This window comes from Enoplosus armatus, chromosome 20 (genome assembly GCF_043641665.1).
Source record: "Enoplosus armatus isolate fEnoArm2 chromosome 20, fEnoArm2.hap1, whole genome shotgun sequence".
Lineage (NCBI taxonomy): Eukaryota > Metazoa > Chordata > Actinopteri > Centrarchiformes > Enoplosidae > Enoplosus > Enoplosus armatus.
In genome coordinates, this window is record NC_092199.1 from 1,189,918 (window position 1) to 1,215,644 (window position 25,727).

The 25,727-nt window shown below is 44.5% G+C and overlaps 1 protein-coding gene across 1 annotated transcript in view; it reads right to left on the reverse strand.

The window, feature by feature from the left end:
- LOC139303175 (glutamate receptor ionotropic, delta-1-like) overlaps positions 1–25,727 on the reverse strand; it is a 362,737-nt gene that overhangs the window by 36,657 nt on the left and 300,353 nt on the right. The window contains exons 5-8 of the mRNA XM_070926903.1: positions 16,107–16,160; positions 9,584–9,757; positions 6,077–6,238; positions 2,700–2,819 (exon numbers count right to left, since the gene is read on the reverse strand). Of these exons, the coding sequence (XP_070783004.1) occupies positions 2,700–2,819; positions 6,077–6,238; positions 9,584–9,757; positions 16,107–16,160 (510 nt within the window). The remainder of the gene's footprint in view (positions 1–2,699; positions 2,820–6,076; positions 6,239–9,583; positions 9,758–16,106; positions 16,161–25,727) is intronic.

Below are 25,727 nucleotides of genomic sequence, written 5' to 3' on the forward strand. Positions count from 1 at the left end.
CTGAAACCAATGGCTGTCTTTCCATCCGGCCTGATAGATCTCACTTCAGGACTTCCTTCCTAACCACTGGACCTTTTGTGACCAGCCGCTACGTTAGCTAGCTAGCAACAGACACGTGTTCAGCTCAGAACTCACCGCAAACTACGACTTCTTCTGTTATCTGACCACCTAACCTGCGATTGCTGGACTTTTATCATCATTTCTTTTGTGTGACTGATCCTGTTATGAGTCCTGAAACGGGACGGCTCACGTGCACTAACATTTGTTCAGATATATACGTCGAAGTAGGTATGTTGATGAATACTGTGTGTACTGTGTGTACTGTGTGTACTGTGTGTGTGGGAGGCACTGCAGCACACAAGAGATCCCACATGTATTGTATGTTAATAATAATATGTCTTCACGCTCATTTGTGTGTGTGTAATAACTGGGAGGGCTTCATTATGTATGAGTGTTTATATTGGAGATATATGTGTGTGCAGGGGGGTAATATTGATATGTATTGGTGTGTGTGTGTGTGTGTGTGTGCTCTCCTAATGGTAACACAGGAGGGACTCATAACTCAGAATGAGAAGCCAGGTGATTAAATCTTCATTACTGCAGCAACTGCCCTGCGTGTGTGTGTGTGTGTGTGTGTGTGTGTGTGTGTGTGTGTGTGTGTGTGTGTGTGTGTCCACCCTTACAGACCTGCTCTGACACACAGTACCTTCAAGCTGCTAAATCATCTAAATTGTTATGTATGCTTGTAAAACGGATCATAAATAAGATGATTCACACGAGTATGCGCATGTTTTATGTTGCCAGACACACAAGAAAACCCCCTTTAAACACGTGGTTTCATCTTGTATTTTGGTTTCATACTTTGCTTCTGATAAAGTGGGAGAAAATATCACTGGGTCTGGTGAGGTAGTGTTGATCTGAGGATCAGCCTCTCGATTCTTTCGTTTAAACTGAGAAGGAGAAAAATCACATCCCTCCGCCTGTAAACTGTTAGTATTATTATAATAATATTATATACTATTATTCCCACATTTCTCTCCTCCTTTTCCTTTACTTCTCTCTAAATCTGAGGATAATTTCAGAGCTTTTCTTTTCTTTTTTTCTAGAAAAATCAGAAGAAAGACACAACATAAGTCTGATATTGATCTTATAACATTTTAAACAATATATGTATATGTTCTATAGCCTCTAATTGTGCAGTACAATGCCGACTTGTATGTTAGATAAGAGAGTTGAACACATTATGATTCCACACCATGTGACTGAATCTGCTGCTGGTGTCACTCTGAGGTCGAGGCGATGCCCTGAAACTCATACTGTGTGATTCCACCGCTGCTCCTCTGTATTGATTCATCCCCTGTAAGACGGGGCCGACACACGTTTACAAGAAGGCGACTTCATAATCCTTTGACTGTTAATTAAAACCTCGTTCATCCTTTTAAATATTGATTGGTTTAATGGCAAGGGATGAGTGTTCGCGGTCCTAAACACGGGCGCTGTTAATCAAGGTTAACGTGACACAGTTAAACAACTTTTTCAATAATTGGAGAAATTAATGAACTGAGAACTGTTCCATAAATGATGACTGTCTTCATCCTTTAAATCTGCCTGTTCAACAACTCCGGCTCCCATGAGGCCGTGACGGCGGAGCAGCGTCGCTCAGATCTAATGCTGCTCCTCCAATCAGAGTCTGTGCCTCTCAAAGGTCGACTCACATCGTTTGTTATTGGGGGGCCGTGAACCAGGAACCAGGAAACACTGAGCTCAAGTCTCCCTCCACACACCTGGCCGGTCTGCACGACTCTACACGATGGCTTGCATGTCACAGATGGACTTCAAAATGGCCGACGTGATGACTGATGACATTCAGCTGCATCAGCGACAACAGTAACAGCCTGCAGCGCTCCTCTGTACACTACAAGGCAGCACTGAACCAGCACAAGGAGGGGGGGGGGAGACTGAGCTGTAGTTTTAACAGCTGAGGACATCGTAAAATCAGTTTGCTCGCAGTTCTTTCTTTATCGAGTCTCTACCTTCTTTATAGCTCATTCTTCTGTTTAATTATTATTCCATTCATCCATTTGTGAGTTTAACTCTTGCTGTAAAAGAGCACAAGCGTATGTTTAGTCAAAATAAAGGCTAAATAAATAAATACGCTTGCTAACATTTACTAGCCACCTATGCTAGCTCATTTGTTATCTATGCTAGCAGTCCTGCCACTGTTCCAGCCCCACATGATCACGAGCGATACGTCGTTAAATGTACAGTCAAACCTTGTAGGAAACATTAGAAATACTGAAACTGGCTAACTTAGCTAGCTAGCTTGCAAACTAGCCGCCCTTTGACTGCTAAATAACCAGCTGAAGTTTTCTTGGGGGAAGCTTGTGGAAAGTTGTGCCTCATCTTAGTTTCAGGACACCACTATCATACATCATTTACCAGAACATGTTCTCTTCATGAATAACTTGTACGCTCGACCGCCGTCATCTCTTTAAAGTTGCTTAACTTACGGTAACCGTATGCTGGCAAAATCAAATCCTCCTTCCGCAGAAAAAGGAAATGTCAGACTGAATAATGGAAACAAAATGTTCAGTCCGAATATCAGGCTGCAGCTTTTTAGGTTTGACACACGCAGGCGATGTCGCCTCGCCGCCGTTTACTTCCACTTCATTCGTTGAAGCGAAGCACTGTGAACTCACCCTCTTGATGTCCTTGCCGAACGTCTCGCTGAAGCTGGAGCCGAGGATCTCGAACTGGACGTGAGAGTTGGAGCCGCTGTCCTTGAAGTCCATCGTACCTGTCAGACCTGTGATGTTGCCCTGAAGGGAGGGGGGAGGGACACAGAAAGAGAGAGGGGTGTAAAAATCATGGAGGACAGGACACTGAAATTAGAAAAGTGAGATTCTCTGCTGAAACTGTAAACTTTGATTACTTAAGACAATAACAAACATCAGAGTCTCCGCTATCGTGACCTCTTACTTTTATTTGACTCACAGGCCACTTTGGGATGATGGGTCAATAAAGTTTTCATGTTTAGTGTGTGTGTGTGTGTTTGTGTGTGTGTGTGTGTGTGGGGGGGGGGGTGTTGCACATGCACACAGCCACACACCCTCCAGCACAAAGGAGAGAGCAGAAAATAACTTTATTAAAGTGTGTTTCATCATGTACTCGTCAGTATTGTTAACCTTAATGTTCATGCAGATAAAATATAATGGAGCTACAGAGAGAGGCAGGGAGGCAGTAAGACCGAGAGGGAGGGGTGAAGGGACAAAGACATTGAAAAGACATTAAAAGGGGTCAAAAGGAGTAATGGGGGGACAGCGTATAAGAGGGAGGGAGGGGGGGACAGCGTATAAGAGGGAGGGAGGGGGGGACAGCGTATAAGAGGGAGGGAGGGGGGGAAACTGCAATGTTGGGATGTTGAGAAAAAGTGGGAAATGTGGAAAACGGAGAAGCTCAAAGACAAGCTGCTTCCTGGAGGCCTGCGGAGGACTTGTGGTTGAGAGTGGTGTCATTTGAAGCTGCTGCTGACACCCCCCCCCCCCCCCCCCCCCCGCATCTTTAATATCAGGCTGCGTCCCATGATGCTGATGATGATATGATGTCAGACTGACAACCTCTGCAGAGATACGAAGCGCACAGAAATCCCCACGGACACCATCAAGAAAGAGCAAGGCCCGATATAGATACAGAACTAATTAATCATGAGTTTATTAATCAATGTTCAGCTTTATTAAGTCATGATTAAAGATGTCTGCTTGCTGGCTCCCTTGTTGATCGGCTGCCTTCTACGTGGAATATATACGTATATAATGTCAGAGCCTGACTGAAGGAGCTGCAGCGCTGCTCCACTCAAAGGCCACGGATGAAATGTCGCTTCCTGACTTCCATCAGTTCACGTTGGATGTAAAGCAAGACTGAAGACAGCCGTCACCGCAGGCCAGCGGGCTAAATGTTCTCCTGTCAGCCGCAAAGGTCGCAGTCATCGTCACCTGGAGGAAAATAATGTCTGATAATGTTTGTTTTGGTCTGCGTGCAGCTTGCTACAGAGTCAGTGATGCTTCCAGTCCTCCATCTGTCAACAGCACGGAAACATAACGTCACCGTGTCGCTTTCCTGGACTCTGTCATCAGGTCTAATTCTGGCGTTTGCAAAGGAAACATAACGTAAAGAAAACAGTCAAACCAAGAGATGGAAAGACAGAACTTACCCTTGAAAAGGTCAATAAAATGCAGTGGTTTTTTAACACTGTAGCATCATTGTTTGACCTCTGAGTGTTTTATACTCATGCAACATATCTATTTATATATATATGATCTTTTCTTTTAAAAGATGCATCTATTTATCGTCACTTTCACTTTTTGTTCGTTGAAGCTGATCTGGACTGTTTTGTCTGTTAAATTGCGTTTAAAATACTAATATATATTTAACTTTACTATATGTAATATTTTCATTGTATAATGTTCTCGTTACATATGAAAGTGATATTAATGGAGAGTTAGTTACTGATGAGCCCTGTTTGCTGTCCAGCAGCTGTCCTCTTTAATTGAGCCATATGTTGCTCCTCAGACAGTGGACCTCCTGCACCTCCTGCACCTCCTGCACCTCCTGCACCTCCTGCAGGGCTTGTTGTTGAAGGGAAATGCACAAACCAATACTTCTAAATAACTGCAGTGTGTTCACCTACAGTCATGAGAGGTTGGTGGTAAACAGCAGCGAGGAGAAAAACCAGAAGTGCTTTGCCTCGTGAGTTTGGAGTCGCAGTACTTTTGATGCAATGAGGTGCGTCAGGTGATTTCATTGACTCCACACACACACACACACACACACACACACACACAGATACTTTCAATACACACACACACCTGTGAGAGGAAGCACTGAACAGAAAAGCACAGAGTGAAAGTGAAAGTGCTCTGCTGCTCTTTCCATTTTTCACTCTGCGCTTGTCGTCCTCTCACAAAGTCATTTTCCATCTCATCAGCAAAATAGTCCGCGAGATGGCGGCTGGTGGAAATGTTCAGGTTGGAGGGAAAAATGAATAAAAACAGGAAATGTTGCTCTGTGATGATGAACCGTTCTGCCCCGCCTGCAGGACAACAGCATATATACAACTGTAGAAATGACTTCCTGACACAGCGGAGGAACACATGAGAGAAGGTTTCAAAGTCAAACAGGAATGTTTGATGGTGTTTATGTTGCTGCCTTCAAGGAAAATGTGTTTTTCTGTGGTTTTGGTGGTCGTTCCTACTGATGATGATACTGTTTTAGTCACTGCTGCCAGCGTGGACGCGGCGAAACAACTGGAAACAGGTAACAGACATGTTCATGTTCATGTTTGTCTGTTAACACACTGTACATGATACGTTACAGACGGATCACTAACGAGATGTTTTTTCATGGCACAGGGCCGGTCCTGCTCCGAGGGACTCATCTGAAGAGCATCTCTCACCAGTTAGTCTGAGCACGAGGATGCTGATTGTTCAGATGCAGAGATCAGAGTTTGAATGATCGTCTTCTTGGTGTTTCACCAGCAGCGTCTCGTGTCTGATTCATCTTCCGTTAACAAAGAAGTTGTTTATTCTTCTGCTTAACGTTGGTAGAAATCTAATCATGCTTTAATGCTCTCCTCCGTCTTCAAAGGTTTTCTCAATTAAATCTTTCATAGAAACCAACACGTGCTCCGCCGTTCTAAGCTATATTGAATCAGACAGATATCTCTGTTTAAATGCTGCAGAGAGATCAAGGCAATTAGGTGAGCCAACAAGCCAGTTAATCAGTTCAACAACCTTCACAAAACCATCATTGGAAGACTTCAAAACATTATGAACTTTCCAGTTCAAACAACAATAGATTTAAGACCTGTTTCTTTAGGGGAAGTATACACTGAACACCACCGAGATATCCGTGTAACCGTCAATGAATCATAACTCAGGACGTCAGATAATTAAGATTGATGAAGGTGAACCAGGTGTGTTGGAGGGCTGCAGAGCGTTGGACACGTTTGGTTCAGGTTCTTGCCCTGAACGACACTAAAAGGAAAGTGCTGTGGTTGGTTGACAGAACGCCTCAGTACCTTCTGGATGGTCTCCAGCATGGACCAGCCTCCGTTCCACGGCTTGGTGGACTTCCTGATGCAGTTGAGGCTGGCCATACTGTGCCACTTCCTGTCCTCCAGCTTCCTGTAGAAGGCGTTGGCCAGCATCAGCACGCTGTCGTACAGGTAGAGGTTGGACACCTGGAGAGAGGAGGAGACAAAATATACATGATGTTTAATGTGAGACACACAGAGAGAGATTGGTCTCAAGACTGTGCAACATATATCAAGTGTTGGTCCAAAGAAGTAGAAGTCTGAGAAAAGTGCTATATATAATATATATATATATATATATATACTGTGACTGATGGAAGTTTGTCCTTGGTTTCTAACGTTTGTACAGTATGTTGTCTGTCTGAGAATAGAAACAGTCCACCTGCTCACCAGCACATTCTAACTGTAGACACTATTTTATCCTCACTGATTGTTGTTCATGCAGTCAGTGTGTGTGAAATAAAGTAAATGATTGAATCATTGTATTTTGTTTCATCATGTTGTCACTTGTTCACTTGTTTAGAACTGGTGTGTAATACACACACACACACACACACACACACACACACACACACACACACACGTGACAACATGGTGAAGTGTGTTTCAGGTTTCCAGGTAAAACAGAGGCACCCATGTGGCCACATGTGACACAGCTGGGTACAGCATCATCGGCTCTAAGCTAACACCACCATGAGCACACACACACACACACACACACACACACACACACACACGCACACACACTCACGCTGGATGGTGTTGAGATGAGAGTCAGCTAGTATTGAGTCTGTCCACATGTGATCATGTCATCTCTCACCCTCTCCTCTGAGGGAGGAGGAAACACACTGTGACAAATCACACACACACACAAACACACACACACACACACACACACACACACACACACACACACACACACACACGCCACAGCAGGGAGCAGAGACCAAATGCAAGGTGACAAATGAGCATCACTCTGTCCAGATGAGTACAGCTGACTGGCATGAAGTCCATACAGCATGCTGCCTGAGGCCATGACACACACACACACACACTGATACACACACACACACACACACACACACACACACACACTGATACACACACACACACACACACACACACACACACACACAGACACAGACACACACACACACACACACACACACACACACACACACACACACACACACACACAGACAGACGCAGTAGGTACAAACTGCAGCTCCGACACAGAACTGGAATCGTCCTCCAGGTTCACTGACATGAAACCAAACATCAGTCCAGTTCCTCTGCTGTGTGCTGCAGGCCGTCTTTCACTGTGACTCCACACCATGCATGAGTTAATATCACATCACAGACCTGCAGTTAACCTTTATATTTCCTGAAATGTAAGCATGCCACATGCTAAAGCCACTGCTGTAGGGGACTAGTCAAAACATTCAACCTGAAGATCGTAGGCTGACAAGTCCCGATGGGAGACCCCGAAGTGCCCCGACGAGTCCGAGTTACAGCTGCCGGATTCATGAAGTCCTCTTCAATATATTCACATAAAGGCAGTTGATGGTGGCAGGAACTTTTTCACATTTTATTCAGCTGAGATTTCAGAAACTTGCATTAAACATGCAGCTTGACAAACTTTAATTCCTGGAAATACAAGCTGTCCCCTTCACAGCAGCAGTATTCTCATTTGTTAACAGGTGCAGACTGAATCTGTCCAGCGTGACAACCTGCTGACACAGTCTGACGCTGGACGCTGTCTGTCCTCCATCAGGGAGGAAGCCCGGGGGCCCCTGACATCAAGGAACATTTAACTCTCTTTTGCATGAATTATTGAGTCAAAGGCCTTGATTTACCTGCCTCCCTGAAGGTCTCAGGTGAGGACAGAGAGGTTCACCAGAGGTCCAGGAGAACGAGACAAAAGGTGGAGGACGGAAGGATGGAAGAGAGACACGAGGCGGAGAGAGGGCAGAAGAAGAGCAAATGAGACAGAAGGAAAGAAAATCTGAACCGAGGTCTGAAGTTTGAAAAAGAAAACACACAGAGGTGACATGCAGAACAAGAATAAGAGCATGAAAGAAAGAAAAGATAAACAAGGGAGAAGAGGAAGAAGAGAGGAGGAAGGAAACAGAGCGGCCCGCTGAGAGTTTCCTCTCAGCTGTGATGTCGGACATCTTGTGGAAAACTACAAACAAACTCCACAAATGTCAGAACCAGACAGAGAAGTATTTCTCAACGTCAGTTACAGTAATCGTTGTGTTTGCTGTCTTTAAATGTCAACACACACATCACTGTGATATTTCATAACTGGAAATAATGCTGTGTGTGTGTGTGTGTGTGTGTGTGTGTGTGTGTGTACACCTTTGAGAGTGTTTATTGTGTGTTACTGTGGACGTCGACTGCCACTAAATATTAAATGTGACCTAATTTACTGGAATTAGTCCAGTTTTGGGTTAATAGTAAAAATGTATCATGAAACAAACTTAACATTGACACATAAATAACAACAATAAAGTGACCATGAATAAATAACGGAGCCGTAAAGTGTAGAAGAAGCTGTAACATTAACTGTTGGTATAACTATATTAATATATTAATATATGTATCTAAAATACTAACAGTGTGTGTCCTCGCTGGCTCCACTGCAGAGAGAACAAGAGGCTGTTTACATCTACAGACTGCTGCTGAAAGGCTTCCACGGTTTAAGTATTAAAGCAAGAGGAGTTTGGAGAAATCTTTTCCTTCAAATTAGTAATTCCTGTCCTCAAATGACTAATTTGGCCACTCATTAGCTTTTTCTTTTTCTCCTCAATTTAATAATTTGTGCCCTCTAATTAGTTTTCTGTCCCTTCAAATTAATATTTTGTGCCTTTGAATCACTAAATTGTGCCTTCAAACTTCCTAATGAATTCCCCAGAGCATCCCTCCACTCCCTTTAATCAGGAATGAGACGTGCGAGTCTTCGTGTTTGGCTGTTAAACACAACTTTGTGTTATCTTTGTCAAGAGAGAGGAGAATTCAACATTTCAGCCCGATTTAAACATCATTCTGACCTATAGTGGTTTGAAAATACAAACTCCTAACTGGAGGTTTTTATTTCCATCTGCATTTTCAAACTTTAGTCGGGACTAAAGCTGGGAGTGTAAATCTACACAGATACAAGAAGACATCTCAGCAACAACCAGTGGCTTAATGAGGCTCTGGTGCTCCTCTAGAAAGCTACTGGTACTCAGGTACTAACAGAGGCATATGTTTCCACCTCACAGTTAGTCAGCTTTTAAAGAGGAACGTTGTTCTGCTCAAAATATTATCACATAATTGATCCAACGTCAAAGAAAACTTTCGTAGTTTCGTCTTTAAAATCAGACTTGAGGTTTCCTCATTTTAAATGATGGGAAATACCTAATAACTCGACAGCTCCTATCAACGAGCAAACCATTGATCAGTGATCGTTACCAGCCAGCCGCCACCCTCCTCTTGATGCTAACGTACCTCCAGGTTCTGCAGGTATCCTTCCTGCGGGTCACACAGCAGAGAGGAGATCCGGTGGTTGTGTCTCATACAGCGGGTGCTGCTGTCCCTCCACATGGGGAAGATCTGCCGGATCACCGTCATGCGCCCCAGTGCACTGTGGGTAAGCTCCAGGATCTCCGTGTCGCTGATTTCCTGCAGTGAGGAGGAGGCGGGACAAAGGGAAGGAGACGTTAGTGACCGCTGTGGGCCGAGCGTCGACATGTAAAGAGTGGACACGAGAAACTTCAATGTTCATTTCCTCCACCACATTAATTAAGAGCAGAGATCAGGCAGTTTTCTTACAGACAGACAAATGACAGCGTCGAAGCCGAACAGACTGCAGGATTCATGGAGGCCATTAAAAACACTTCCTTTATGGATGCACATGTTTAATTGCTTTGACGCAGAGAAACCCAATTATTTCCTGTGAGGTGTAATTATAGATAGCCTCAATCTAACTCTAAAAGCACAAAAACATCATCTCTGAGCAATATTAGCTTTATAACACCAACATAATTACAGTCCGTGACTTAAAGAGTCCAGAACAACGACTTTGTTTGTTTTCTTAAGTCTAATAGAAAAGTCAACTTCGCTGCATTTCTGTATTTCGGTTCCGACTAACCAATTAAAAATCCACCAGGGCTTGTAAACAAAAGTCACAAGGATTTAAAGCTCATTTATTGGACAGTTTTGAAAACATGTCATTCTTCCAGGTTAAAGGGTTTAAAGTCAAAACAAGTTTGATGCCACGTCCTGTAATTGCAGCCAAGACGTTAACAATCTGTCTGCTCTGTTTGCTGAAATGAATTGATTTCTCTTGTTTATTCCACAGAAGAACACATGAAGGAACATGTGAGCATCGTGCCTGCAGAGATGTATGTGTGCTGTTATATTGTCTGACCTTTAAAAATGGACTGAACTCAAGGAGACGGAGGATAAAAACGGGTAAATACGTTGGAGTTTACAGGGTTCAGTGACATTCCTGCTAAAATCTCATTTCACACTCTTAGTCTGAGAGAATGACGATGATCACCAAAGGTGCTGGATGTGGTTGAGATCAGGCCAGACAAGTTCTTCCACGCAAACTGGGAGAAACATTTCTTTCTGGCACTGTGGACAGACCGTACAGCGTATCTACAAAACCGTTACCAAGGCATGAGCTACCCATAGACTGGACATTAAGTCAGTATTTCTGTTATCTGAGACACATAACAGCACCGCCTCTGGGTTTAAGACCCGGCTGTCCTGCGGGGACTCACTGAGAGACACAGTGATACAATCAATATTCAAACTATTTTCTGGCACTTCTCGACCACAAAGTGGAGGCGCTGTAACGGATGTGATATTACAGGGGGCTGGTAATGGCCTGCGATTAGGAACAGGCAGACTTAAGAGCGGGGGGAAGCTGAGCGGCGAGCGCAGTGTAACCTCCAGGAACAGGTAATGGTGCTGTTAGGAAAGATGGGATCCTGACAGAGGACGCTCAGAAGGGTCATTGTGTACAATTTACTGCAGCTTATTCCGAAGCAATGAGGCCGCCGCTTAACACTTCAGATAAGAGAAAACATGGCGTGTTGTGTTCATCATAAGCAAGCTGTTATACAACTGCTGTCAGTCTATACCATCATGTGGCTCACTGCGAACCAGACAGCTGCTGGATTAGATGGACTACAGATGGAGAAACAAGTCTTAGAAATAAAACATGGTTGTCCTGAGGGTGGCGCCAGATGACGGCCATGTTTGTTTCCTAAAACAAAAGACTTGGCTCAACTTTGATCAGTCTGAGCTGGACTTAGTCGAGCCTGGGTCTTAGTAACACCAGGTCAAAGTGGGCACTTCATGCAGCATTAATCGTCTGGCTAAGGCTAATATTAGCACAGAGATGTAGTAATATTGATAAGCTAATATCTGTGGTACCGTTAGTGCTAACCTGTTAAAGAGTAGCTTAACACCAGGATGTAGAGCAGTCAGTCAGTCTGCCTCCTCTGTTCAACCTGAACTGTGACTCACATCACTATCTCTCAGTGATGACATTAATATTCATTAGTATTTACAGTTGCATTAGTTTGGGTGGAAGTCGAGACAACCACAGACGCAGTTTGAATACAAATAAACTGAGCGTGAGACAACTGCACTTTATCAAAATCTCTAGAGTTTTAATGAATAAAGTCAACCAGACTTTTCCCTCCTTAATCCCCTGCTGGAGGAGCCCCCCCCCCCCCCCCCCCTGCTCTCATTACTTGCAGTCTAACAAGTCATTAGCCTCTGGTTTCATTCTGCGTGGTGATGAGGACAGATAAGAGCAGGACGGAGAAACAAGGCTCTGATGGATCTAGCTGTCAGTCACACCTGGAGGAGCTGGAATGTAACCTGGAGTTGCTTTTGTTCACAAAGCGTCTGATTTGCATTTCAAAGAGAGGCGCTGGTGTCATTAACAGTTAGAGGCCCTTTTCCAGCGGTTTTCTAGCGGATGATTAGACTTTGTTTTACATTAACCCCTTTCAAAAATACAACCTTGTAACAGCTGATGTCTAACAAAGACATCGTGAAGAGAAAAACTGGCGTGTGACAAGTTTGCAAAGGGCCCTTTTGTTTGGTTTCTTTTGTTTTTTGAGGGGTCATTTCCCGGTGGACAGGTCTTTGAATGCACCACGGAAACCTTTGACACAGTGACAATTTCATGACAGTAAAACTTTAGATAGTTCAAGGCTGATGTTAATTTAAGACACTTAAACTCCACAGACAATCAATGTTTTTCAGCCTTTCCAAGTCTTTAACCAAAAAAAACACTGACGTCCAGTCGAGGTAACAGGACGTGTAAGACGTTTCTGTCTTCATGTCCTAAACATCCACTGGGGAGTGATATCATGGCAGTAGGTGATATTTGATATATGGCGCTGAAGAAAGAGAGGTTTAATCAGGAGGATGACTTCATAAGTATCTCTATACTCCGTCTGTGTTCCCACTATTCAACCAATCAGACTGCAGTTATTTTGTTGCTGTCATGTCCACCTTCTCACCACTGACACTGACGTCCTCACCTTGTTGAGAGAAGGACTCAGTATCTGCCTCATGGGTTATGGTGAAAATAATAATTCATCTTGCCCAAGCCAATAGAAAATGCTTTTTCTGCACTCAACAATTTAAAGAACAACCCGGTGAAGACGCTTTTTCTATCTTCTAAATGTCCTCGAGTCCGAACAGCTTCAGCGTGTCGATCACAGACAGATTTCAAAGTGTGGGTCAGATGAAACCTGACAGACTCTGTCGAACCACCAGGCTTCACTGCCACAGTGCCTCTCTTTCATCTCTCCCCACCCTGCCTTCTCCCCTCTGGTTAATTACTGTCCTCACCTCTCCTCACCCCTCCTCACCCCCTCCTCTCTCTCTCATTACTGTAACACTACCGCTCTCTATACCTCTGTTTGTTCTCCTTTCTCTGCTCTCTCTCTCTCTCTCCAGGTCTTTTTAATTGGCGTCAGTGGTGTCGTCTGGTGTTGGCTGTTAGCAGCAGACAGAGGGTGAAAAGGACAGTCTGCCACCCAGCACTGCAGACGCCGGCTGAGGAGAGCTACACAGCAAACACTGACCTAAACATTCGAGGTTTATGTCTCTTTGTTGCCAGTAACAACTCAAAGTACCATAAAAACCCAAACCTTTGACGGACGAAGCAGAATTTTAGTTTCATACAGCCTGAGTCTTATTTTAGTCATTTATTCCATCTCAAGTTAATAGCTGAAATCTGGGAAGAAGGTGATTTCACTAACAAGAAGTGACGCGACATGAACAGGTTGGAAACAGACTATGTGATGTTGCAAACATCCAAGATTCATCTCCACTTCCAGTGTGTCGTATCTGGAGAAAAACCAGATGAGATTTAAGACACTTTCATTTATACTTCACATGTTCGCGTCTCTGTTGGCCAAATCAGAAAGCTGCTTTAATGTTTAGCATTCACCCTGCTGTGCTAAACTCACTCCATTTTATTCACCCCCGTGTTATTTGAATGTCTGAAGTTGAGCCTGAAGACTGGATGGAGGGAGGAAGAAATGGAAATCTCTACCTGTTGACACCTGACATCTCACTGCATCGCCTCCAGGAACCAGAAACTACATCTGTTCGCTGTCTACACTCTGCTGAGCCATCAGAGGAGGGGTGGAGGAGGGGCGGAGGAGGGGCGGGAAAGGTAGCAACAGAAGTTTGGAGGGGACAAGATATTTCGGGAGGATGTGAGACGGTTTGGAGGTCTGATTCACCTGCTGTACCACTAAAGTCCAGCAACCACAAATCTGTCGTCTCTCATCAGCAAAACATACAAAACATTCAGGCGCTGACTGTCACATTCACCGTCATATCAGCCGCCACTAATTAGTGTGAACGTCTTCTCTCCAGCTGACCGCCTCACATCAGATCCTCTCATTTCAACTTTCCTTCAGATCAATGACTTCACAGCTTTGACCCAGAACCGTTTTTAGTATTTGGATCAAGCCGCTCATAAAAAACAAGGCGTGTCAGATTTAGTAGCCACAGCTGTTATTTCAACGTGATTCATATTCAGTCAACATTTAGATGAATATAGTGTTCAGTATCAAATCCTCATGTTTGAGAAGCTGGAACCACAAACAGCTTTAAAAGTGACTGAACGGATGAACTTTCAGGTGGTTTGACGTTTGCTTGATAAGACTGAAAGTAGCATCAGTGTTTGGTAACGTTGTGCTGACGTTATCTTACGGCGTCGGCGTGTTTTCACAGTTTGTTCCAGCGGTTTTGTTGCTGGTTCTGAACGAATTTTCAGTGAGATTTTGGATGAATGAGGTGAGAAAAGGTTCTTCTTCTCTTTTTTGTGTTCTGTGATGTAAATACTGCCTCAAAGACTTTGGTCTATGTTGGTTGCAAGGTCCAGACGCTGTGACACGTGTCTGCAGTCTGATCCCTGTTCAGAGTGAGGACACCAACTCTAAGCCTGCGTGTGTTCGTCGTACTCTTTTGTTTTTTAATCTAGAATTCATCCAGTTTTTGTTGTGGAGAAAATGTCCCCACAGTGTCGACAGTGAGTTGGAGGGAAGGAAGGAAGAAGAGACGAGAAACACTTTCCAGATGAAAGAGATGCCTTCAGCGGGAACAAGATGTTACCCTGCGCTCACATCGCACATTTGAAATGGAACCAGCACAAACACACGTTTATCAAAAGAAACGTGTTTGATCATAAACACTGTTGAACATCCTGAAAAGCCCGAACTCTGGCGAGCGAGCAACTCTGGGGATTCTGAACAGCGTTTCACTCTTTTGGTTAATTAAAATCGCCGAGTATAATTAGTTAACTGATGACTTTGAAACAAAGCAGAGAATTTTAAGTAGATTAGGAGGTTGGTTCCGAGCTGGGAGGTGAAAAGAAAAAGGGAAATCTGGCATTGAAAGCTAGCTGCGAGGTTTCTGCATTCAGCCTTCAGCAGATGACAGCTCCCCTCGTCTGCCTCTGAATTATGTTGTTAACACTATTGTCAGCTCAGTTAATTGGCCGGGAAGATGCCAGGATATTGATACTGGGAGCAGAGCGAGGAATTAAAAAGGAAAGATAATTTAAAACAAAAATCCACTCACAATCACTTTGCACGAGTCGAGAAGTCAGGAGAAGTCGGAGCTCTGTGAGCTCCGGAGACGTCGGTGTTTTGGGATTTAACACGATGTCAGCTGCGGTGGAGGGTGCTGTCATTCTCTCTTTTCACCCCCACTCATTTCAATTTTACTTCCAGCATGGAAAGTCGCCCACGCTGGCAGATATCCAACTGGGGGGGGGGGCAGCCGCCGGAGAGAAGCGCCACAAAAGCACTCAGCTTGTGTTTTTATCCCAGACAGGAGCATTTTTTATCTGAACAAACACAGGAAGGTGCTCTTGAACTTGTCATGCCTTTTATTTAAAGTCACTGCGCAGCCTTTGTCCTCTGCTCGGTTTCAAAATAATGTTGTAATCAATGCAGCGATTAGTTAAGTCTTTAAAAGTGGTGAGAAAACCTTCCCGGAGGAGCTACAACCTCGAGTTCAGTTTGTCACCACGGCCCCCACCATTAAGTCTGCATCGTTTGATTTTAAGAGTGAGGGTATGTGAACTCTGTAAAAGGCAGAAGGTGGGAGAGAGAGTGGTCATAAAACAAGTAGAGAACACAAAGGATTGTGGGTAGAAGATGCAGATACTTGGACAGAACGGATGACAGTCTGGACTGATGCTGGCAGCATCTTCTTCGTGTGTTCCTAACCGTGCTGAATACTTCCAGTCCATAACAATCAAGTTTGTTTTGCTGCCAAAACCTCTGTAACAATATCTGCTTTGATATAAGTGATGGTGTAAATCCATTCAGTGAACACATGATGGGGGGCGTGAATGAAGGGACGGGGCTGTGCAGGTACATGACGGTAGATATCGTTAGTAAAATAATATCAAATAGCTCACATGATGGAGAAGACAAGGGGCTGCATGTTGGACACGGTTCACATGTTGTCTTACCTCGTTCACAAACACCCAGTGACTGTCTTTGGAGGCCAGGTTTGTTTCCACCGCCTGCAGACACAGAGACAGGGACAGACAGAGAGCGGGTTAATCATTTAATCACACACTGAGTAGCGGATCATAGCGCAGCTTTTCATGGTGCTGCAGGTGCTGCAGGTGAGATCTTCCTGCGTGGCCTCCATCACGGCGGAGCAGCGGCTGCAACACACCACCGCTGCTCCGCCCGCCTTTGTTCTCACTCGTCGTCTGATCGCGGCGAGTCGGTTTGAAAAGTTCACCTCACCAAAACAACTAAGCCTCTGCTGTTTCCGTGATGGGTCGTCCTGCCAAAATGTCGAACAAAAGCTTTTCAGGGCGAGCAGAGCGAGAGTGTTGCACTTATCAAAGCGCCCGGAGCTCGCCTGGTCCTCTGCCGCCGTGTGATAATCCTAATAACATGCAGCATCCCGCAGCTGATAGCGCAGAGCTCCCAAGTGTTTAAGTTCTGTGGGTCACCCTGCACCAAGCTGAAAAGTTTTCATGTTTTATTATCCACAGGGAGAACACAAGTTCATGTAAACACCACCTGAAAAACACTTATATGATTAATGATGAATTATTAAAAACACGATTAAATAATAGTCTTTGAAAAGTAAAACTCCTGCAGTTAAATGTGTTTGTGTTTAAAGAGTTTGGTCTTGTGGAATATACCCTTATTTACTTCCTTGCTGCGAGTTGGATGAGAGTGCATACGTATATATCAATACAACAACCATTTTCATCCTCCACAAACCTTTAAATGCAAAAACATGTTGTGGCTCAGTTTAACCTTCGGCTGTAAAAACGAGTTTTCTCCAAGTTCAGCTCAGTTTTAGTGTCGTTGCTCTTCACTAAACAATAAACAGCAAAACATAGAGAATGTATTATGTCGCTAATAGTGGTGAAATCTTATTACATGCAGGGATACGTGTGTGTGTGTGTGTGTGTGTGCAGCGGAGGCTGTCAGTGATCAGGTTAACCTATAGTTAAGGAGTTCAGGCCCTGCTCTCATAACACACTTCAAATGACATCTCCTATTTGGAGATATTACACCTGTCACCATAACCTTTACTGGGCCCAGATGAACTGCAGGTATTATCACACACACACACACACACACAGACCTGAACATGACTCACCTGAGACAGCAGGCAGACCTAATAGTTCAGCCTTCCATCTCTTCATTTTATGTAACCCAGTTGTTAACAACTGATTATTTGAATCCACGTTGTGGGCTTTCACTCGCTGACTTCCTGTACTTTGTCTAAATCACAGCCTGTCTTGCAGCTACATTTCATTCTGGTTTATTTTCCGCTGCTGCGAACACAGAAATTGGTTATATCTAACAATTACGTGTCAACCCTCGAGGTAAAAAACATGTATATTGTTGCTTTTAATGATCAGTGTGGGTGAAGAGGACGGTTGCAGCAGGAGACAGAAACAAGACGGGGCCAACTGAAAAGAAAAGAACAATATAAGAAGCAGCAGAACGTATCGACCTCCTCGTCTCCTGCAGACCTACCGCATATAAAACCCAACGTCCAACATATTGCTCATGTGAGGAGTGCTCCTCTGTTCAGGACAGATGGACGTTTCTCTCACCAATAACAATATATTATGAATCATCCTTTGGGGACCATGAATGTCCAAACCAGACTTCCTGTCACCATCTTCAGGCCGCAGGACGTTTTGCTGAACGGTGAAGCTGCAGCTGCAGCGTGGCCGCTCACTCACGAGGTCACAACATGACCGAGACCCTTCAAGCTGCAGCAGTCAGACCCGGGGGACGGGCGGGAGGATGACGATGATGAAGGCTGACTCGCATGACTGACAGCTACACAAATGTGTGAGAAGCTCTGTGCGAGAGAGAGCAGAGAGACGACACACAGTCAGGCCCGAGGAGGAGGGATGGGACTGTAAACACAGCGTCCTCTCCACTCGAGACAGTTAGCCTTTTTACTGTTTCCTCTGAGACGTGACAGGTCAGGCCTCTCGATCACTTCATCTGTCTGAGGAATAAAGGCCAAACTGGGACTAGACACACGTCACTACAGCAGACATCCTCAGCGTTTCAGCAGCCAGAAGCACTGAGTGACGCGAAGCTCTCGACATCCAAAAGCGGCTGCTGATCCGAACTGTCGTCGCGAGTTTTGCTGTCCAAAGGGGGAAAGTTCTCATCTTAAATCTCAGTTTAACACCTGGATTCACCGGCAGGATTTTGTGAGTGTAGTTTGGAGGCCGGTCGCGGTCCAACCATGAGTCTGAATGGGCACTGCAGGTGAAGTCTTTGAACCCGGACACTGAGATCCGCTCAAAACCAGTTAAGAGGACAAAAGTGAACACTAGAAAACAGGACAGATCAAAACGACTGCATCAACACAGCCTGCAGTCAGCTGAGCACCGCAGAGCCACCAGCCTTCTGTGGTGGAAATCTCCCCTTCTATCAACAGACTTTGAAAGTCACACAAAGAGACGGCGGCTATATTCAAAACTTTGAAACTTCTACTTTTAAAAGCTTGTTGTTCTCATCGAGTCCACTGACCCCTCTACTGCCACAACAAACGACTTACATAAGCACTTTTTCACTCATTTAAATCACACAAATACCTTAACTGTCACTTCACAACAACATCTTGATCTCAGAAACAAGCTGTTCCAAGTGTCTTTTAGGTTCAACACTGCTCAGCGAGTGCAAGTGGCACGACAGGGCTAACTGCAGAAGCTGCTTAGTAGCCAAAGATCATCAGGATTAAAAAGGAAAGCTGAGTTTGACACGTCGTCTCTGACACATCAACACTGATCACATCGTCTTCTTGTCTTGTGTTAAAATGTTTTGACTGAGAATCTGGAAAACCTAGAAATGCTGCAGTGGTAAACAACAACAACACAACACATATCTTCAAACCAAATCTGTTGCTGTATATGCGACTATAAAAAGAGCTATTTTTCTACAAGGCAACATGCTGCCAACAATAAATATTCATAACAACATTGACAAAATTAGACACTGCAGCCTTTAAGAAAAAGGAGACAGTATACATATATATATATATATATATATATATATATATATATATATTTGTCATGCTCCCCCAGCAGCACATCAACCTTAAATAATACTGACTCACTAAATACTGAGCGATGAACTGCTTCGAAGTACAGACGTCGCTATTCATAGTTCCTGTTATTCATTGTTAACTTGTGTAGTTTCCATTCGTAAATGTAGAAGGAGAAGAAGCTGTTTTCCTCAGTTAAATGTATGACTCAGCATTCCTTTGTTTGAAATTCAAACTAAATATTTGCATCATTGCAGATTACAAACACCAACTGAAGCACGAGTGAAACGTAATATTAAATCCTGCTTGTCCTTCGTCCTCACTGTTGCGCTGGCTGCCATCCTCCTTCATTCACACACCGTCCTGCTGCCCCAAACACATGTGGATTCATCCGCTGCTGAAAATAGTCCCCAACAAATGTACAAATTTCCTCCTGTTGGTTTGATAAAAACTACAGCGAGCAGCTGCTGGAGGGAATGACTGAGCCTTTTGAAACATGAAACTATATATTTGTGAGGAACCGATGGGCTGTGAGCCACAGACAGGAAGTCAGACAGGACTGAGGCAAGGACCAACACATCGCTGGTTTTGGTCTTTTCATGGGATTTGTTGACTACAAGAGAAATATTGAACATGGCAGCCTTAACTTTAAATGAGCCATGAATAACACTTAACACATGTTTTCTGTAATGTACCAGAAATGTTCTGTGTCATAGTAAAGAGTACGTTCAGTAACCAACACACTGCAGCTGTGAAGTGAAATATTTCTAAAGTCTTCAGTGTATTTCACGTCTGCAGCAGCAGCAGAGCTCAGGGGATGTGAGTGGTCCAGTACAGGGGGATTAGGGAGTTAGCTGGTTTATATTATGCTTTACTGCACCCCCCACCGCCCCCCTTCCTCTCTGTGGGCTTAACAGTCCTGACAACAAGCATTAGCAGGCGGTGGGAGCAGCAGCAAGCAGGGACGTCACACCAGGGACAGGCTGCTTTTAACACCATGTTAATGGAACAGACTGGGATCAAATCCACGAGGATGACGCTCGCTGGGGAGTGCACCCCCGTGGCTCCAAAAATGGTCCAAAAACATCGAGTTTAGTGTTGCTCTGATATGAGGGTTTCCCCCCATCTTCTGCTTCCTTATTGCTCTCCATAGTTTTCTTTCTTGAGATGTGTGTCTATCTGGAACCGACTAGAATCACAAGAGCAAAGAACATCTTCAGAGGACAGAGCGGAGAACAGAGAACATCTTTCTCAAGAAGAGCTGAAGAGCAAAGAACATCGGTAGCTCTGCACAACAGAGACAATATTTAGTTTGAAGTAAATACCAGAGAACATCGGAGACAAACTGAAGGAGACGGACTGAAGAGAACAATTTTAGCTTGAGAACAACAAGATCATTTACATTTGCAATTGTTTGGTTCCTTTTCTTTTGGTTGAAATGACCATTAGACAACATGTTTAGTCAGTGATAAAGAACTGAAGACATCCGTGTGTTGCAATAAGGAACACACAGAAAATAAACCCTGTTCAGGTTGAAATGAAGAGCACCACCAAGCATCATCAACACATGCATGAACATAGAGAGACGCAAAGAATCTACACTCCACGCTTTTTCCAGTTTCACTAACACATTCAGATGCACAGAGCCAGAACCCCGAGCTGCAGGGTGGCACAGTACTTCAGGGAGGGCTGCTGTTAACAGCAACATGATGACCTCCATCCGGGCCGTTGAGACTCCAAGAATGACTGGAGGTCAAGTTGATCCTGTCAGGACGAGTCAAGATACTTCAAGCGCTCGTCGTGTCCTGCTCGCTTTGTCAGAGAAAAAGAGCCTCCTCATCATCTCTGAGTGTTAAGGCCCACGAGAGCTGTGCTAAAAGCAGCTCTTCACAAGATAACAGTTCACGTGGGACAAGATGGAGGAGGTTTCATGTTGTGGGACTGCAAGGTGGTGTTCAAAAAGTCAAGATGGCGTGTTGAAGAAGAAGAACGGTGAATGAAACTGATGTCATGAACATGGAACTACTGAGGGCAGCGCAAAGGACTGTGTTGGCGTCTCCAAGCGCACCTGCTATTTTGGTTCATGCACCGTCTGACAGGAGAGTGTTTCATGACAATTGTTTATTTGCTTTTTCAAGCATTAATCAATCATTTCTTCCAAGCAGAGCGACCAGACCTGTTTCTGAGTCGACTCTCGGTGCAACATTACCTTTGAAAGAACCTCCCATCTGCTCACCGTGCACAAGATTACCAGACAGACGGGCGTCTCAAGGTCAGGAGAAGACAAAATGATCAGAGATGTAGAGAACAACACATGCTTGGTGACTGTATTTCTTCACCACATGAAACAAAGATCAACACCCTGTCTGCCTAATCAATAGTTTACTGAACAGCTGGATGAGGAAACAACAAGTATCCTCACTAGAGTTTTCCAGAAGCCTTTCACAGGAATAAACATCTTCATTTTGTAGCTAGAGTGGTAATAATAGCATGTTGGATGCATGTGGGCGGCCCTCCTCTGAACTTAAAGTTCCTCCAGGACGTTTTCTCTCGCTTCGTTCTGACTTTCATCGCGGTTTTCAAACGTCAGTAAACTGCATGTAAGAAAGAAAGGAGGGAGACGACTTGTAGCATCAGCTTTGATGAGGAAGCTGAGGGGGGGTGGGGGGGGGCTGTGGTGACATAAACACATGATATCACTTTAGATTTATTACAAAAGAAATAATGATAAAATAACACTAAATATCCCATTTGTCTTGTGTGACAGACAAACAAGACTTTCTCAAACATGTGACACATGTCATCATGATTTGTTGCAGCACATAATGATGCTGATATTACAGTGAATATTTAACTGATAATATATTGACTGCGGTGTGGACACATTTCTTGTTCATTACTTCCTTCTCATCCTCCATCAACAAACTGGAAAATGAAACTAAATGATAAACTCAGAAGAAAGGCACTCCTCGAGACCTCGAAGGGCAGTTTAACCACAAGTACAAACACTGCTAAGCTGCACGCCAGCAGAGGCCGTCAGCTACAGAACGGATCCGTCCGTCAGCACTTTGTCGGCTCGGCCAGCGTCCAGCCAACAGGTCAGACAGCAGCAGTGACAGCAATCAAAGCCTCAACACAGACAAACTGTGTCCAAAGACACGGATCTGACCGAGGATCTGCAGCTGGCTTTATTTATATTTATACAACAGCCCCTGCAAAACTCACTTTGAGACCCTGTTAACCACTTTCTATGTAGGCATGGAGACCGGTCTTCACCGCTGCCTCGGTAGCTGTTTCAGCCTCCCGTCTCCTCTGCTTCGCTGGAACTGTGCCGAGTACAAGAATGACTCCGACACCTCCCATAGCCTTCACCCCTGGGAGAGAAACGACTGGTGGATTTCTGCAGAAAATCACTGTAGAGAAAACCGATAATCCTGATGGTTCAGCAGCTGCCAGAGAGGAATGAAAGACGCGGTGTGATGTGAGAGGAAAGATGAGATCAGTTGTATTAATCTGCTGGAGTTGCTGTTGGCTAAACAGGTCTCTCTGGTGGTGGTTGGATTACAGATTGAAAGATGGAATTTGCAATCCAGAGCAGAGAGTTTATATGGAGTGTAAACAGGGTGTGAAACTGTTGTCAGATACAGTGAACTTTAAATCAATGTTCTGTGCAACAAACAGACTCATCCTTAAAGCTTCCACGCAGTCTGAGCTCTTCTGCTCGTACTGTTTCTAACCTGCTGTCACTACGGTCAGTGCAGTGCTGCTGCAGGTCTGCACTGCGAACAGCCTCTAAAGTCCAAATGAAGACGAGCAACGACTGTTCACGTCCAGATCCAGCTGCCCATCTAGTGTCTGTGCAAAAAGCTTGTCCCTTGGTGTGAGATCCAATTCTTCACCTTGGAAAAGGTGAAATACAACAATCATAAGTTGAGATATTTTTCGTTGAACCTGCTTGTTTTGCATTTTCTTTTCAACCTCACACAATTTTACATTTTCACATCGATGCAAAACTAACAAGTTGCTGCAGCAGCTCCTCTGATCTCAGGAGGGTAAAAGAGTCACGTGAGGGACCTGAAGCCCAGAGCTCAATGTGAATCTGTTCAGTCAGGAACCGACTCAAAGATTCATGACTAGTCATGACAAACACATTTAAAGGCAGTCAGTAACAATAAATAAAGCAAATAACTGACAGTAACTGCATCTCCGTAGTGAGGCTGGAGCCTGGAGTTGAACTGGTTCAGGTGCTGGTTGTAGTGGGAATCACATCTGTGTCACCTGGATTACAGCACAAACACTCACTAGAGCTCCACATGTGGATTCATCCGCTGCTGAAAGTAGTCCCCAACAAACGTCCTCCTGTTTTCTTAAGTAATAGATTTAAAGATATATGTGATTTGTAGTTAAGCTGCTAAAAAATGCCAAAATCATAGTCAGTCACTCAGCTCTACACTTTCAAACTGGTCCCTGACCAGTAAAACCAGTCTGTTAGTCTGCCTCTGAGGACTGGGGGGTTAATGCCTTGCTCAGGGGCACCTCTGCAGTAGTTAGAGGAGGGAAACCACCGCGGGTGTCTGATGAATTTAAATGAGACGGCTTGTTGAACTTTTAGCTTTTAAAGTATTCCAAACACAACAGATACATATTCCACCTACGCTGCCTTTACTGTAATAATCACACGTATGTTCCTCAACAAAGTGCTAATGATGCTCCTATGACTCAGGAGCACGTCTTCAAGTCAATCTGTTTTGAGAAAATACATTCAGCTTGTCTGTATTTAGCCTCATGTGTGAAACTCTGACAGCTTTATTTTTGAATTGTGGGGGCAGCTGATTACTAACAGCTCTGAGATCTGAGATCCAACTTTGTTCGTCTTTGAAACTTTTCATGCAGAAAACTTGTTCCCTAATGTCACCTTTGTGTGGCACTTCTGGGGCGTAAATATGAGGAAGATGGCCGCCGTACGGTTCTTTATAACCGGCAACTGCAGTGACCTTTCAGAGAAGGGCTTCATTAGAGAAGACGCCAGGCGACGGGAGGCTGGCAGCAGTGTGGCTGAGTGGTAATCACACCAAACCCTCACGCTATATTTGGACCACAGATAGCCAGTGTAGGGCAGATAGACTGGATGTGCACACAGGCATGTAATGACACACACTTCTGTAACTGTACATCTGCCTCCACTCATGACTCCCCTTCACACTGTGTCTCCCGCTTCCTTCTTCAGTCCACATGTTGTCGTAACATCAGGGCTGCTGCCTTCTGATCCTTTGCAGTCTGTCACCTGTAGTGAAAAGGATTTCTTCAAATCAGCTGTTGTTAAATGTCACACTCATCGCTGTGAAGTATATTTTACATCTCGCCTTAAACGGGAACTCCGTCAGTGTTCCACATCACAGTGTTAACGGGTGTTGGAGGTACTACAGCTTATGTGGAGAGGTGGTGTAAAGAGGGAGCAGTGTGAAGTCTGATAAATGTCATGTGAGTCGGTGCTGACCTCCTCATCTCTGCCTGCAGGATACATTAGGGGCTACCAGCACAACGCACGCCAATCTCCCACCAAACTGTCTGGGGGTGAGTTGCATTGTGGGTAATGTAGGCGCCAGGTTTGACAAGAATACACAAGAGTCCTGCTAGTTCTGCTGCATCAAGTTTGATCCTTTTTGTTTTAAACTGTCCATCATGAGTCTGCAACGCTAACTCAGTGGAGTGCTTCTCATTCACTTTAAAGCTGCTGAGAAGAAGTCGGGACCCTAACCCTGACCCGGGCTTTGGGTAAATAAATAATATGTTATAATTGGACTGTAGTTATTCTAACTTAGTAAAACCATTTCCTCTAAATGTTTCTAATGTGTGGGCTCCTGGTGTTAATGTTAGGTGGATTTTTACAGATAAAGTTGTGTTAAACGGTGATGAGGTCCGTCAGCACAAACCACTGTGAAACAAGAGAGTCACATCAGTGTTTGACGCATTCATCATTCTGCAAAAAGTCCTCATGGGCCGGCGGGAGTCATGTGACCTGCAATTCTGACTGCGGCCTGCAGAATCGCCTCCCAGCCCGCCTTCTGTTCCTGGAGGCTTGGTTGTATTGATTTTACTGGAATCCCCAGCAAGTGTGAGAGTAAGCCGAGGTTTTGTTACTTTACACCCGCCTGACATTGATTTTCCTCTCCTGATAAGTCACTTAGAAAATTGCCTTCCCTCCTCAGTTCTGACTTTCAACTTTCTCCCTGTAATGAAGTTTTTGAGCGAGCGTCAGAGTGACTGACATGTTGGGGTTCTCTCTGACATCCATCAGGGCTAAGAGCTGATGTGTACAGAGACATATAGAGGATGATTGTAGCTTATCTGAAAATGCTATTATTTTCTTTCCTTATTGTGATGGTCAGTTTGTCTCATGTACTTCCTGACAGGGTGAGCTGGGCCTCAGATCATCCCTGGTGACTCTCCACCCTCTCTCTCTCTCTGCTGCTTTATTGTCTGCGGCTGTCACTCATCCCTCCATCCCATTATAACTGTTCACAAAGAGGGACGGAGCGAGCGA